We start from the raw sequence: 17,354 nt of genomic DNA, 5'->3' as shown, positions 1-17,354 counted from the left end.
CGATTTGTTGGATAAATGTATTGGGGTTTAATTTATGATATGACTTAGACTAGATGAAACAAAATATAGCCTAGAGCATGGAATAATACAACATGAATACCATATTATACAAGCAAATGACAATAAAGAAAATACGAATAAACTAAATCTAATACACACAATGGTAATAATTATATAACATATGTCACTTAAATTCTAATCTTAACAATCAAAAGATGAAATAAAATAAAATAACATAGAGCAATTTCAAGTAAATAATAGTTTCAAACAATGTATAAGAATAATTCAAAACGAATAAATAAAAAGAAATCTCAAATAAATAATATAGATAAACTTAAAGTAAATAATAGTAAAACAATTTGAAATAAACTATATATAAAACTTTGAATAAATAACATATAAAATAATTTTAACTACATGATATATAAAAATTTAAAATATGTAAAACTTTAAAATACATGGTATATACATAAAAACATAAAATAAATAATATACAAGATAATTAAAAAATGATATGTAATAAGAAAATGTATATTCATAACCTAGAATAATGTACAATAAAACAATTTGAAAAGAATACCAAAATGCGACTAGCGTAAAATCAATGGGGCCAAATTAAAGCACAAAATTAAGAACCAAAGGGGGATATTGAAAACGGGTTGCAAAACTGAAGAACCAATAGTGCAAATGATCCACTTTAACCTTGAAAACAATGCTGCCGTTTCATGTTTTTTTATTAAGGCCAATTTTTTTTCATTTCTGGATTCCCTTTTTAAAAAAAACAGAGAGTTCTTTTTACTCTCTCCCTCTACCTTTGCCTTTGGTCACCGAGGGTGCGATTCACCTCCGTACCGGCCGCCATAAGCGGTGGTCGGAGGTGCGATAATGGGCTCTTTAGCCCCTATTTAAACACGCCTAAAGGCCCCCCCTTTTAGCCCTGAAAATATTGAGAAAAGAAGACTCCTCTCCCCCTTTTTTAGACTCGAGTCCGGCGAAAGAGAAGGAGGCTCCGTTGGTGCGATCACGGAGTAAATCGGGTAAGTTCCCATTCTTTATTTTATTTTTGTCTATTTCGTATAAAAAATAAATAACAAAAGAGAATCAATGAACTCAGAACATAAAACGAGAATGGAAATAAAATCAACCTCTTTGGTTTTTTGCTATTGTGATTGCTTAATGCGCGTAAAAAATTACAAAAGGCCATATTTTGATTTTTATAGCCGGATAGTAAATTGTTTGTTTTTATTTCTTTGTCGTTTCTGCGTTGTTTTCTTTCTTGTTGTCTTGCTACCGTTTTTGTCTCTTTGTTTGTTGTTTTCTTTTGTTTGAGTGCTGGTCTCACTTTGCAGGTGACGTGAGCGTGTGAGGCTGGTGGTTGGTGCCCCGAACGGTGGTGGCGCACGTGGCAGATGAGGCATGCGGCGGTTGAGGCTGAAGGAGGCTAGGGTTGCTGAAGTGTTTTTGGTAGTTGGGCTAGGGTTTTTAAACTTTTGGGCTTGTTAGGTTTAGTAATTGGGTTATTTGTAAATGGACTATAAATTGGACTTTTATTACTTATAATTTGGGTTTATTGTCTTAGGCCAAAAATTGGCCATTACAGCTGCCCCTCTTTGCTCATTGTCGTGTAACGAGAATGGAGCAAAGACCTCAAAATGGCCAATTTTGCCTAGTTTTGCTAAGTCTTAACTTCTTCTGTTCTTCGAATAGCCTTATCCGACCCACTGCAACTTTAAAGGTATAGGACATAGTGCTACGAATTGTTCCAATGCAAGGGAGAAGGGATTTGTAGCTTCGATCTACTCTGCTGGAACTTCAAAGAGATAAGACTTGGTAATTTCAACCTACTTCACTGCATCTTCATGGAGATAAGGCTTGTGACTTCTACTCCAATGCAATTTCAGGGAGATGAGATTCGCCATGGTAATTTGATTCGACCTACTACAACTTCAAATGTATGGGATTTATAGCCTTAATCTGCTCTACTGCAACTTCAGAGAGATAAGATTTGCCATGGTAGATTTGATCCGAACCACTGCAACTTCAGAGGTATAGGACTTATAACTCGTAGTTTTAACCTGCTCCACTGTAATTTCAGGGGAATAAGATTTGCTATTTTCAGTCTGCCCCACTGCAATTTCAGTGAGATAAGACTTGTAACTTTAACCTGCCCCACTGCGACTTCAGGGGGATAAGGTTCGCTATTCTTCAATCTATTCCACTGCAACTTCAGGGAGATAAGATCTGTAACTTCAATCTACTCCTCTGTAACTTCAAGGAGATGGGATTCGCGACTTTAATCTGTTCCGCTTTAATTTCAGAGAGACGAGATTCGCCATGGTGATTTCAATCCATCCCACTGCATCTTCAGGGGTGTAGGATTTTGATTTCTTTGGTCTGTTACACTATTCTTTAGAGAACATGACCTGTTGAATCTATTTCATGGACCTATTTATGCCAAATGGTTAGGATGTCATGATCAAAATGAATCAAATGCTCTTAGCTAGATGTGTATGAATGATGTTTGCATGAATACAAAATGTCATCATTTTTTAATGCTTAATTTGATATTACTCGTTGTTCACCGCGATTTTATCAATGACGTATTACTCTGCCTTCTCTTCGACTGGTATCTCTGACAGAAAACCCGAAGAATAATCCCAATTTGGGCTATTCTTTCCCCAATGCTTCCAACCCTTGAATTTGGGTAATTCAAACTAATTAGTCCCGTTTCAGGTCCTTGTATTGTTTAGAAGCATTTTAGAGTAATATGCAGAACTCTTTTGTGAATATTATTAGTCCATTAATCATCATTTTAACGAAAAATGCTTGAAAAAGATTATCGCATTAGACAAAATAGAATTTCATTGAGTAAAGCTTAGAATGAATAGGGTAATCAAAATAGCAAATTTGCTTAGATACAAAATGAGAACTAATAAATTAATCAAGATAACACATTCTGCCAAAAAAGTAAAAAATGAATGAGATAAGAATAGGTGCCCCAGATATTGCTGTATGAGCTTCGTTGTGTAAATCCTCTTAAGGGCCCTTTGAACTTGGTATGTGTTTCGAAGACCAAGAGTATTTTGTTGATGCCTCAAAATATGGCATCCCTCCTTCTTGTTAATTCAGAGAAGACAATACTACTAGATGTCCCACTTCGATTTGAATTGCCCATTCGTGGGTTTTCAATTCAAAACCTCTTTGGTCTCAAAGCGCCCTTTTACGGGTTTTCGCCTTGGCCTCTCTATTTTTTTTAGGTAAAGTACTCTTGACCGAATCTAAATTTACGGGATTAGGCAGGCTTTTACCATCCATCTCGGTCAAAATCAGAGCTCCTCCAGAGAAAGCCTTCTTTACCACATAAAGTCCTTCCTAATTAGGCATCCATTTTCCTTGGAAGTCTTTTTGTATGTTGAGGATCTTTTTCAAAACAAGGTCTCCCTCATGGAATTCTCTAGGGCGAACCTTCTTATTATAAGCCCGTATCATTCTCTTTTGGTACATTTGACCATGACGGATAGCCTTTAGTCTCTTTTCTTCAATTAAGTTCAGCTGATCATATCGAGACTGGACCCATTCTGCTTCATCTAACTTTAGTTCTGTCAGCACACGTAGAGAGGGAATCTCGACCTCAATAGGCAGAACCGCCTCCATTCCATAAACTAAAGAGAAAGGCGTCGCCCCAGAAGAGGTTCTGACTGACGTCCGGTAGGCATAAAGGGCCAATGGTAATTTCTCGTGCCAATCTTTATAGGTATCAGTCATTTTTCCTATGATCTTCTTGATGTTCTTGTTGGCTGCTTCCGCCGCACCATTCATCTTTGGGCGATATGGTGACGAATTATGGTGTTTGATCTTGAATTGGCTACAGACTTCTACTATGGTGCTATTGTTCAGGTTCAGTGCATTGTCTGATATGATCCTCTCAGGCATCCCAGATCGACATATGATTTCTTTCTTTAAGAACTTACTGACTGTTGACTTTGTGACGTTAGCGTAAGAGGTGGCCTTTACCCATTTAGTGAAATAATTTATGACGACAAAGATGAATCGATGTCCATTAGATGCTTTCGGTGAGATTGGCCCAATGACATCCATACCCCACATGGAGAAAGGCCATGGAGAAGTCATGACATGAAGGGGTGAAGGAGGTACATGAATTTTATCTCCATAAATTTGGCATTTATGGCACTTCTTGGCATAGTTAATGTAATCTCCTTCCATAGTGGACCAATAATATCCAAATCTCATGATCTGTCTGGCCATTGTGAAACCATTAGCGTGCGTTCTGCAAACACCCTCATGAACCTCTTCCAAGATTTTCTTAGCCTCGACAGCGTCCACACATCTTAAGAGTACCTGATATTTCCTTCTTTTATACAAGATCTCTCCATCCAATATATAGTCGCTGACTAACCTTCTCAATGTCCTCTTATCATTTTCAGTCGTTTGATCTGGGTATTCCCGATTCCTTACATATCGCAATATATCTTGATACCAAGGACGATCATCTTTTCCTTCTTCTTCATCGATGTTGTAGCAGTGACCTGGAGCCTCATAAATACTCATTTAGATGGGCTTCATATCCTCTTGCTTGTTCACTTTGATCATAGAAGCCAGGGTTGCCAATACATCAGCCATCTGATTTTCATCTCGTGGGAGGTAGCAGAAAGTGATATCATTAAACTCCTCAATCAACTCAAGAACCAGCCTTCGATAATTGATCAACTTTGGGTCTCTTGTCTCCCATTCACATTTACGCTGATAGGTCACCAATGCAGAATCTCCGTATACCTCTAATACTTTAATCTTGCGTTCTATGGCTGCACGGATGCCTATGATGCATGCATCGTATTCTTCCATGTTGTTTGTGCAGTCAAAATCCAATTTACTGGTGAAAGGATAATGATCTCCGTTTGGGGATACCAAAACTGCCCCGATTCCGTTACCCATAGCGTTTGAAGCTTCGTCGAAATTCAGTTTCCACGGATGACCCTCTTGAGAGCCTTCTTCCGTGGTTGCAACGTACATTAGATCCTCGTTCGGAAAATTAAAGCTCAATGGCTCATAATCTTCTAGAGCTCTACTGGCTAGGAAATCTGCTATTGCACTCCTCTTTACAGCCTTTTGGTTTACGTATACTATGTCAAACTCAGAAAGCAAAATTTGCCAACGAGCCATTCTTCCGCTCAAAGCATTTGACTCCATCATGTACTTTAAAGGGTCTAGTTTTGAGATGAGCCAAGTTGTGTGGTACAACATGTATTGTCTCAGTCTTCGGGTTGTCTAAATCAAAGCACAACATAACTTCTCGATCGACGAATAACTTGTCTCAATTTCGATGAATTTCTTGCTGAGATAGTATATCGTTTTCTCTTTTCTTCCTGACTCGTCATGTTGCCCTAGCACGCATCCCATGGACTTTTCAAACACTGCTAAGTACAATATCAGTGGTTTATCCGGGCAAGGTGGCATCAGTACTAGGGCATTAGACAAATAATGCTTGACCTTATCAAAAGTTTTCTGGCACTCCTCATCCCATACACCTGGATTGTGTTTCCTAAGGAGATGGAATATGGGGTCGCATTTTTTCGTCAATTGTGAAATGAATCGGGCAATGTAATTCAGTCTTCCTAGGAAACCTCGAACTTCTTTTTGAGTGTGTGGCGGAGGTAATTCTTGTATAGCCTTGACTTTATCTGGGTCAATCTCGATCCTTTTTTCACTGACCACGAATCCCAACAACTTTCCTAACCTGGCCCCAAAGGTACACTCTGCGGGATTGAGCTTTAGTTGAAACTTCCTTAACCTTAAGAATAGTTTTCTCAGGACTTGCACATGCTCCTTCTCTGTTTTGGATTTCGCAATCATGTCATCAATGTAAACTTCGATCTCCTTGTGCATCATGTCATGGAACAAAGTCACCATGGCTTTCTGATATGTTGCTCCTGCGTTTTTCAATCCGAATAGCATCACTTTATAACAAAACGTTCCCCACATGGTTACAAATGTCGTCTTTTCCATGTCTTCAGGATGCATTTTTATCTGGTTGTATCCCGAGAAGCCGTCTATGAAGGAGAAAAGTGAGTAACCTGCCGTGTTATCTACTAGTGTATCAATGTGAGGCAATGGGAAATTATCTTTTCGGCTGGCTTTGTTCAAATCCCGATAGTCCACGCACATTCGTACCTTCCTATCTTTCTTAGGAACTGGGACTATATTGGCTACCCATTCTGGGTATTTGACCACTTGAAAGAAACCGGCGTCAAATTGCTTATTGACCTCTTCTTTTATCTTCAACAAAACATTGGGTCTCATCCTTCGGACTTTCTGTTGAATTGGCTTGCACTCCTCTTTTATGGGAAGTCGGTGTACCTCGATATCAGTACTCAACCCGGGCATGTCTTGATATGACCATGTGAAGACATCTTTGAATTTTTGTAGTAATTTAATAAGGTCTTGTTTTGTCTCTGTAGTGATACAGACTCCAATTTTCACCTTTTTTCCTTCTCCTAAGCTCACAATCTCCACCGACTCTTTGTTAGGTAGGATTTGTTTCTCCTCTTATTCTACCATCCTTAACAAATCAGGAGATAGGTTACAATTTCGATCATCTTCAAAATCCTCAGTATCCTCCATACACAAATCTTGCTCGAAAGGAATCTTTGAGTCAGCGGCAACGTTGCTCATATCATTGATATCTGGAGGCCTGTTATGGAGGAAGAAAGAAATTCAAAGAACAAAAGAATCTAAGAATATTTGATTTGTATGGTATGATTATGAATGAAGTAGAAAGAATAAAAGAATATTTACTCAAGATGATACGCAAAAATGTATTTTTTTTTATTGAAATAACTATATTTGGACATATGCCTATTTCATAAAAGGATTCTTATTGCCCCTAGGCTTAGAGCAATAAGCTTGTTTTGAACATTACTCTGAGTTAATTCAAAAAGTTACAGGGATCTCCTCCGCGGTCCAATTGTTCAAAACACCTCCAGGGATGTAAGGGCGAATTCCAGATAAATTCTCTTCAGTTTTCCCTTCAGATATGGCATTAATGCTCAAACTGTTTAACATTTCTTTGGCAGACTCTTTCCTTGTCGATCTTCCTTTGGAGTGAATAGTCCCTCCTGACACGAATGTTCTAGATAAATGAGGAAAGGTCATGGGCTCCTATTTGACCTCTTCACCGCGCAGACGCGTTCTTCTCATCTCTTGTCTTTTCTCCAACTCTTTCTTCTTTTGCTTCGCATCTGGCTTAAATCCTAAGCCAAAGAGGTCTCGTTTTTCCCTTAGCACTGGTACTTCAATCCTTTCTTAGAGGCATCTTCCAAGTCCTCTTCTTGGCAGGGCTCCTTTGCCGACCTTCAATCGCAGGCCCATCCTCGTAGTTTTGGATATTTTAGGCATTGGGATCTTGTTCCCTTCGACAATGAATGTAGCATTGACAAATTCTAGTGATCGAAAGGAACACTCTATCGCCTCATCGTCCGTACCCATGTATAGTGCATCACTGGTAACGGATGCAATGATGTCTTCCTCCGCGTTTATCATTACCAACCTACCCTTAGTTACCAACTTTAACTTTTGGTGTAGTGACGACGGTACTGCCCCCACCGAGTGAATCCACGATCTCCCCAACAGGCAATTATATGATGGCTTGATGTCCATTACCAAGAAGTTCACTTCGTATGTATTTGGGCCAGTCAAGAGAGGTATCTCGATTCTCCCCATCACTTTTCTTTCAGTACCGTCGAATGCTCTCACGATGTTTTGACATGTCTTCATGTAGGAGCTATCCACTGGTAACCTATTTAGTGTGTAAAAGGGCAGGACATTCAACGCTGATCCGTTATCAATCAGTACCCCCGGCAACGTGTGTCTTTTGCAACGAGTGGTGATATGCAGGGCCTTTGTAGATCCCATACCTCCCGGTGGTATTTCATCATCATTAAAGAAAATAAAATTATCAGCGCTGATGTTATTGACCAGATGATCGAGTTTGTTGATAGAGATATCATCCGTAACATATGTTTCATTTAACACTTTCATCAATGCACTGCGGTGTGTCTCTGAGCTTAATAGCAAGGCTAGTACCGATATGTGAGCTGGCTATTTGTGCAACTATTCCACAACGCTGTACTCGCTGTGCTTCAAGAATTTTAAGAATTCCTTAGCCTCTTTTTCAGTCACAGGCTCATTGACAGGTAATTCAAGTCTTGTTGTCTTTTCTTTTTCTTGTTCAACAACCACGGATTTTCCTTTAGCTGATTCTGCCTTTGCGTTCGTGGTATAATGCTTTCCACTACATGTATAAAAACCCCCGTCTTAACCTTTCTCTGAAGTTCCAGCTGAGTTCTCCTCTTCCGGGATTGTTACGTTGCAGTCGTAATTCTAAGGAACTCTTTTGCTAACTTTATAAGGGAAAGCAACGGGCTTTTGGATTATGACCTTTGGCGCAATTGGTACTCCGACTTCACTGATTCTTGGTCGTGATATGATCACCACCGGGTGATTAACCCTATGGACTTTGTTGGTTGACCCTTCTTCTGCAGCACATACATCTTCTCCTTTCGGGCCCTCAGTATACTCAAAGAATTCAATCTCTTTATTTTCTATCAATCTTTGTACCAGAGCCCTAAATTTATTACACTTTTGGATCTCATGCCCTTCCTCCTCGTGGAATTCACAGTAGCACTTTGCTCTTTCGGGCTTCTCCCTTAAATCTTGTGTAAGTAAACCTTCTTCCACCATTTTCTTCCAAACCCATCTCAACGGAGTCTTTACCTCTGATACATCTATCTTAGTTCTCCTCCCTCAATTTTTTACTATCGCGTTTACCCCATTATCTGAATGACTAGGTAACGGATTTCCTGCCACATTAGGTCCTGTGGAATCATCGAACTTCACAATGCCCATCTTTATGAACCTTTCGACTAATTTCTTGAAGGTCGTACAGTTCTCAATTGTGTGCCCCGAGATTCCTGCATAGTATTCACATTGAGCGTTTGCGTCATACCACTTAGGGAATGGAGGTTGCATGGGTTTCAGGTAAATTGGAGACACTACATGCGCATCGAACAGATTCTGGTAAAGCTCTTTATACGTCATTGGGATTGGCGTAAACTGGACTCTTTCCGTGTTAGGTCTTGGGTTGAAATCTTGTCTTGCGGAACCCTGATGGCTGGTAGTCACTGCCCTCAGTTGGCTCACTGTGACTGGCTTGGAATAACCTTTATTGTATACGCTCACATTGTTCACCTTGTTTTCTTTCCTTCTTGGAGCCGATCTCTTGGCACTTTCCCCCACTTTAATTTTCCCACATCTTACCGCGTTTTCTTTTATCTCCCCAGACATTACTATATCCGAGAAGCTTTTAGTAGCGCTTCCTAACATTTGGTTAATGAATGGGGCCTTTAGAGTGTTGATAAAGAGCATGGTCGTTTCCTTCTCCAAGAGGGGTGGTTGGACTTGCATCACTATTTCCCTCCATCGTTGGGCATACTGCCTGAAGCTCTCACTTGGATTCTTTTCCATGTTTTGTAACATAATTCTGTCGGGTTCTATGTCTGTCACATGACCGTATTGCCTCATGAAAGCTTGAGCCAAGTCCTTCCATGAACCAATTTGGTCACGACTTAGCTGGTTGTACCACTTGGCCGTAGACCCGATTAGACTGTCTTGGAAACAGTGGATCAACAGTTGATCATTGTTAACATACCCTGTCATTCTTCAACAGAACATCGTAATATGAGCTTCAGGGCAGCTCGTCCCATTATACTTTTCAAACTCCGGGGTTTTAAATTTTGGTGGGAGCACCAGATCTGGGACCAAGCTTAAGTCCTTAGCATTGATCCCGCCACGGTAATCAGCAGTCTCCATTGCTTTGAACTTTTCTTCAAGCCATTTACACCGATCATTGAGTTGTTTTGCCATGTCTACTTTTTCTTTCTCCATTTCTACCACGTTATCAAGGTCCGGTACAAATGGATTAGCTGGATTTTCCCCGGAATTAGAGCCCGAACCTATAGGAATATTCATTGGTGTCGAGGCATTGGCCTGGTATTGCTGGAGCCTGATAGTGACGGGTACCGTTCGTGGGTGCCCCTCCGATTGTGGTTGAGTGTTTACCTGAGCAAAGCCTGGAGGGTAGATAGGGTCTTCATTATCGTTCCTTATAGTGCTCTTCCCCTTTTCGCGTTCTCTAGCCAGCAACTGCGCCAATTGGCTTATCAGATTATTTTGGGATTCTTCCATTTTTTCTTTCATATCTTCTTGTATTTTGGCCAGTTGTTCTTGCATCTGCGCTTGTAATTGCTCTTGTATTTCCCTTTGTATTTGTTCTATCCTTTCTAATCTCTGATCTATTGCTTTGGTTTTACGTCGGGTATAGTAGCTATGTTCGGTTGGTTGATTCTTGTTGGTTTCCAGATTAACTGAAATAATTTTGCTTAATCAGGGTCTTTTCGTGAAATTTAATACATATGATGAAATGTAATGCAAATGAATGAATGCAAAAAGAGGCGTTGATTCTAATTCAATTTCATTAAAAGAATTTCACTAGAAGAAAAATCTCTTTACATAGAACGGATGATTACATATACGACTTTGCCCTAATGCTCAAAGCCTTAACTTTCCTAAGAAGCCAAGCTAAGTTTCAGCCTCAATCTGATTCCAACTCGTACTTTAAGCTCAATACATCAGCTTGAACTGCCAAGGTTTGCAAGTGATCGACTACCTCCCGAACCTGAGCCACAACTTCGCCCATAACATAGTCTCTATCTCTAATCTTATTTTGAGAGTGGTGAAGTTGTTCCCTGCAATGGTCGTTGTTTGCCTCAAGAAGTTCCACTCGAATTTTGCTATCTCGTAGCGCAGTCTCGAGTTCCTCTACTTTCCCTTTCAACTCTTCGATCCTGTTCAGACTAGCCTTCAGCTCAATTACGGAATTACGGCTACAATGTTGATGTAGTGATCTTTCCAATTCAGCCACTCGAGCTCGTAAATCGTTTTGGCTTTCTAACAAACACTTTTTCAGAGTGTCCTTTCATACTCGGGTATCTTGAAACCTTTTCTCCCAATGCTCGACTCTAGTATTTTCTTCTTTAATCTCTTGACGCCATTGCTCCGACGTTTTACCTAAACCAGTAGTTCTTATCGACATACACAGTTTCTTGTAATCGGTTTTAAGACTATCCAAATCTTCCTCGGCCTTATTCTTTCCTTTCCTTAACTTCTCAGCTTCTAGCTTGTGGATATCGACGTCTAATCCCAACTTCATTTTCTCCTCTTCTAGCTGCTCTATCTTCTTTCCAAACTCCGAGTTCCTTTTCTCAAAGTCTTGTTTAATAATCTCTAACTCAGATGAGATGACCCGTAAATGCTCCTCTATCGGTTGAGTGTTCCCTTGATTCGGCTTAGGGATGTTGTCGTTGACTCTCCTACTCCACCAACATTTATACTCGGGGGTCGTCATCGGGCCTGTGGTGAATCCTTTCATTCTTCGAGTTTGGTTCCAAGCATCTGATATCTCGAAAACCCTCATCTTATAATTGTTGTCTTTATAGGGGAACTTACATTGTGCAAACCCTTGTGTCACCAGTATAAACTACCTTGATCGATACTGCCTTAACACAAGCAGTGGAGCGTATCCAACGGCTCCCCATATTCCAGCCAGAAGGACCCAGTCAAAATCACCGCACCTATATAAGATCTTGTCAGGGATCAACCACGGAGCCCTCCATTCAACATCTTCGGCTCTCAAATTCTGGAGAATAGTTATCCATTTATCTTCTGAGATGTCGTCTCGCCTCGATGTGGCCACTAATTCTCTTAATGGAGAATAATCCTTAGAGAAGACCCGATAGGAAAACTTTTCCACATTCCAAAAATGGCTATGGAACTAAGCTAGAAGAAGCTGTGCACAACCACTAAATCTTCCCTCGCTCGCTTTCCGACATGCATTCAAGGATCTGAAAGTTTCTGTTAGGATTACCGAGACGAGTGTGGTACCTTTATCAAGTCGATCGAATAAATCTGAGACGGCTTCATCTATGTGTCCGAGTGCCTTAGGAAAGATGATCAAACTGTAGAGGCTTAAGGCAAAAACGTTAACCCTTTTCTTCAAATTCGGGTGTGCAAGGATCAAATCCCTCAAATTCCTCCAAAGAATACACTTACTATCCCCTTTTTGCTTGATGCGGGCTGCAACCCATTGCTCGCTAATCCCCGTGATATTCATCAATTTCTTTAAAAAGGGAGGGACGTTGACAGGTCTTGAATAGGCCCTATTGGCCTGAATCTTCGGGCAATTAAGTAACGCCATGTATTCATCCACGGTAGGTACTAAATCGACTCCTCCGAAGGTAAAGCAACTATAAGCGGGGTTCCAAAACTGTGCGAGGGCCCGGAACAAGTACTTGTCCACCTTTACATCGAGCAAATAGGGTAGGTCACCGTAGTTACAGTAAAAGAGTTGCTTGACCTCGCTATTCCAACTATTCTATATATCCCTTAATTCTTGCAGGTTGTTCTGAGTCACACGGATTCGAATGAAATCCCACAGCTCCGATTCATATCCCTCGGTCAAACTATCTCCTTTCTCTTGTTGTGTTCTCTCGGACCACACTCGGACAGCCGCATTATCCTCCACGCTATCAAGAAATCCTTTTTCCATGTTAAACTTTCCTATCTAGTAACCGAACGTGAATCAACACCCTTTTATGATGAGATGCCATGCGATAACAACAAAACACAACAAGTCAGTATTATATACAAAGAATAGAATTCAAAGTAAATAAGGAATAATTAAGTACCTAATCGGGTAACCACTAGGGTTTGGTTTGGTTCTACCTAGGGTAGGCTCTTAGGGCTCATTACATGTGGTTCGGTTCTAAAGTAAAGGTACCTGAACCAGTAGATTCCTCGATTCTCACCCATTATAGGCTCATAAGGACCGAGTTCGATTCAGGGGAATACATTTCCCTACGGCTATACGGAGATGAACACCTCACGAAGACGCAGGTACGGAAGTATCCCGAAAGCAATCCACTATCCTATACGGAGGTGAAGACCTCACGAAGGAATAGTTTCTCACTCCCACTTAAAGGGGTAAAATTGACCAACAATGCAATATGATGTGCAAAAGTATAGTTAAAAGAGTCGAACAAAAAGCCAATCGTATAAAGAGATAGAGACCACACAGAGGAAATGCAATGATGCAATGAAATGACCGTAAGTTTAAAACATATTTTTAAATTTCGACAAAAAACAAAAAATGATCAATTTTATGGCTCGACTCTCGAAAAAAACAATCCCCAGTGGAGTCGCCAAGCTGTCGAAACCTTTTTGTTGAAAACAGGCATTGACTTTGTGTGAAAACGAAAATTAAAACGGAAGTCGCCACCGATCTTTATTTGGTGTGATCGGATCACCTTTGTTTTAATAAAATAATTTTAGTTTACTAAAACGGCATCTTGGTCTACGAAATTCAAGAGAACAAGTTCGTGAGTCGATTACGTGTGAGGAAGGATTAGCACCCTCGACACGCCCAAAAATTGGTACCGAATTGATTAGTTAGTGTCTTAATGTCGAAAATTAAAAATCGGGAATGGATTTGAAATACGATCTTTTTTATTAACATCGATTTTAAAATTCTTGAATTAGCTCAAAATGATTGCTTAAAGATTTCATTATCCCGAGATATCAGAGTATCACATCCCGTAAGTTAGGACACAATACCATGAATTTCCGAGTGCAAGGTCGTCTTTAATTTAAATTGAAATCCCGTGTATTTTAAAACTCGAAAAGGATATTTAACTATTTAGAAACAACGAGAAAATCGAAACCTCGTAAGTTAGGGCACAATTCCTCGATATTTCAAAATGAAAAACATTGTCTTATTTGGAAAATTTCGTTTTTGAATAGTAGTGAATACAATATTTAAAAGAATTGTATTATTTATTTAGGTTAAAACAAAGCGTTTTGTTGGATAAATGTATTGAGGTTTAATTTATGATATGACTTAGACTAGATGAAACAAAATATAGCCTAGAGCATGGAATAATACAACATGGATATCATATTATACAAGCAAATGACAATAAAGAAAATACGAATAAACTAAATCTAATACACCCAATGGTAATAATTATATAACATATGTCACTTAAATTCTAATCTTAACAATCAAAAGATGAAATAAAATAAAATAACATAGAGCAATTTCAAGTAAATAATAGTTTCAAACAATGTATAAGAATAATTCAAAACGAATAAATAAAAAGAAACCTCAAATAAATAATATAGATAAACTTAAAGTAAATAATAGTAAAACAATTTGAAATAAACTATATATAAAACTTTGAATAAATAACATATAAAATAATTTTAACTACATGATATATAAAATTTAAAATATGTAAAACTTTAAAATACATGGTATATACGTAAAAACATAAAATAAATAATATACAAGATAATTAAAAAAATGATATGTAATAAGAAAATGTATATTCATAACCTAGAATAATGTACAATAAAACAATTTGAAAAGAATACCATAACTCAATTTTAAATAAATGATACATAGAATGTACTTTTTTTAAGAACTAATATATATATTTATATAATTGTTTAATGAATACATGTTCTTCTTAAAAAATAAATAAGTAAAATATACAAAATAGTTTGATATTAGTAGGTTAGGGATTAAATTTAAAAAATAAAATACAACTGAAGTAATGAATTTTAAAAGAAAGAGGGTCCGAATGGAACATATGCAGAGAAAGAGGGACTTATTAGGAGAATATCCCAGCCCTTATGCGCTTTATATCATGCAGGACCAAAATGCGACTAGCGTAAAATCCATGGGGCCAAATTAAAGCGCAAAATTAAGAACCAAAGGGGGATATTGAAAACGGGTAGCAAAACTGAAGGACCCATAGTGCAAATGACCCACTTTAACCTTGAAAACAATGCTGCCGTTTCATTTTTTTTATTAAGGCCAATTTTTTTTCATTTCTGCATTCCCTTTTTTTAAAAAACAGAGAGTTCTTTTTACTCTCTCCCTCTCCCTTTGCCTTTGGTCACTGAGGGTGCGATTCACCTCCGTACCGGCCACCATAAGCGGTGGTCGGAGGTGCGATAATGGGCTCTTTAGCCCCTGTTTAAACACGCCTAAAGGCCCTCCTTTTAGCCGTAAAAATATTGAGAAAAGAAGACTCCTCTCCCCCCTTTTTGGACTCGAGTCCGGCGAAAGAGAAGGAGGCTCCGTTGGCTCGATCACGGAGTAAATCGGGTAAGTTCCCCTTCCTTATTTTATTTTTGTCTATTTCGTATAAAAAATAAATAACAAAAGAGAATCAATGAACTCAGAACTTAAAACGAGAATGGAAATAAAATCAACCTCTTTGGTGCGCGTAAAAAAATTACAAAAGGCCATATTTTGATTTTTATAGCCGGATAGTAAACTGTTTGTTTTTATTTCTTTGTCGTTTCTGCATTGTTTACTTTCTTGTTGTCTTGCTACCGTTTTTGTCTCTTTGTTTGTTGTTTTCTTTTGTTTGCGTGCTGGTCTTACTTTGCAGGTGATGTGAGCGTGTGAGGCTGGTGGTTGGTACCCCGAGCGGAGGGGGCGCATGTGGCAGAGGAGGCATGCAGCGGCTGAGGCTGAAGGAGGCTAGGGTTGCTGAAGTGTTTTTGGTAGTTGGGCTAGGGTTTCTAAACTTTTGGGCTTGTTGGGTTTAGTAATTGAGTTATTTGTAAATGGACTATAAATTGGACTTTTATTACTTATTATTTGGGTTTATTGTCTTGGGCCAAAAATTGGCCATTACACTAAAAAATAAATAAATGGTTCGAAATTATTCTTTAATTGCTTTAACTAGTTTATCATTGAATATTATTTACTGTTTTTACATTCTATTTTGATGGTACAATATATATCATAGTATAATGTTATAATATGTGGCACATTTCAGATTTATAATATTGAAATAAATATTAAAATTGTACATGAATTTTATTTTAATGTGAAATTCAATATAAGAACTTTCATTTGATGTAATTATATACATGAAAATTTGTTATCAATATGTATGGTCTTGGACCATCAAGAATGATTTTTCTTTCGAGTTTGGCTACTTTATTGATTCACTTGCCTCTATTATGTCAATATTAATCACCATTGTTGGAATTTTTGTTTTCATTTATAGTGACAATTATATGTCTCATGATCAAGGATATTTGAGATTTTTTTGCTTATATGAGTTTGTTTAACACTTCAATGTTGGGATTAGTTACTAGTTTGAATTTGATACAAATTTATATTTTTTGGGAATTAGTTGGAATGTGTTCATATTTATTAATAGGTTTTTGGTTCACACGATCTGTTGTGGTAAACGTTTGTAAAAAAACGTTTGTAACTAATCGGATAAGCGATTTTGGTTTATTATTAGGAGTATTAGGTTTTTATATTGGATAACGGGAAGTTTTGAATTTCAAGATTTGTTCGAAATATTTAATAACTTGATTTATAATAATGAGGTTAATTTTTTATTTGTTAATTTATGTGCCTCTTTATTATTTTTCGGCGCAATTTCCTCTTCATGTATGGTTACCTGATGCCATAGAGGGGCTACTCCTATTTCGGCTCTTAAACATGCTACCACCATGGTATTTGCGGGAATTTTTCTTGTGGCCCATCTTCTTCCTCTTTTTATAGATATACATATACATAAACACATTAAACTTTGATTTTAATCTAATTGTGCACATTTAAAAGAAATAAATTTATTTATTTATTTTCATATTGGATTAATATAATTGTTTGTGCTTACGATATATAAACGTAAAGTGGTACTATGTCGATAATGTTGCTAGTAGTTTATAAAATTTGAATCAAGTTAAAATATCATATATAAAATTGCAGAAAATCTATAACATTGCATATCAAACTAAAGTTCATGTATTGTTTTAATATTCATCCACATAATATTCAACATAGATCCAATGGTTTCATAAGCTTAAAATTAGCAATCGGCCTCGAAAATTCCATATAAAATCAGGTTTTCAATAATTTTGCATTTCATATTCCATTTCAAAAAAAAAGAGAATTTTATGAAAATTCTAAATGTAACGCCCCAATTTTCGGGAATTCTGTGAATGTTGGCATAGGTTTAATTATGTTTGTGGGCCTCTAGAGGGCCCAAGCTTAAGATAGAACCCGGTAATTTTAGTTAATTTTTGTTCCATAAGAAAAAGGGAGTGAAATTATGAAATAGGACCTATGTGAAAATGTTTAAAAATGCTATAGGCTAATTTGTAGTGGTCAAATAAATAGAAGTGCAAAA

General features: G+C 37.9%; 2 protein-coding genes across 2 annotated transcripts; both read right to left on the bottom strand.

Annotated features, from left to right (window-relative positions):
* Positions 1-9,735: 9,735 nt before the first annotated feature.
* LOC108468396 (uncharacterized) lies at positions 9,736-10,305 on the bottom strand. The gene has a single exon (XM_017769282.1). It carries the CDS (start codon positions 10,303-10,305, stop codon positions 9,736-9,738), a length of 570 nt encoding a protein of 189 aa, XP_017624771.1.
* Positions 10,306-11,611: 1,306 nt separating this feature from the next.
* On the bottom strand, positions 11,612-12,679 carry LOC108468397 (uncharacterized). The gene is made up of 3 exons (XM_017769283.1): positions 12,545-12,679; positions 11,999-12,430; positions 11,612-11,851 (listed from the first exon to the last, which is right to left on the bottom strand). Exons 1-3 carry the CDS (start codon positions 12,677-12,679, stop codon positions 11,612-11,614), a joined length of 807 nt encoding a protein of 268 aa, XP_017624772.1.
* Between the last annotated feature and the right edge of the window lie 4,675 nt (positions 12,680-17,354).

Source organism: Gossypium arboreum, chromosome 8, assembly GCF_025698485.1.
Source record: "Gossypium arboreum isolate Shixiya-1 chromosome 8, ASM2569848v2, whole genome shotgun sequence".
Classification (NCBI taxonomy): domain Eukaryota; kingdom Viridiplantae; phylum Streptophyta; class Magnoliopsida; order Malvales; family Malvaceae; genus Gossypium; species Gossypium arboreum.
The sequence above is the reverse complement of the archived record's forward strand: the minus strand, read 5'-3'. Positions and strand labels throughout refer to the sequence as shown.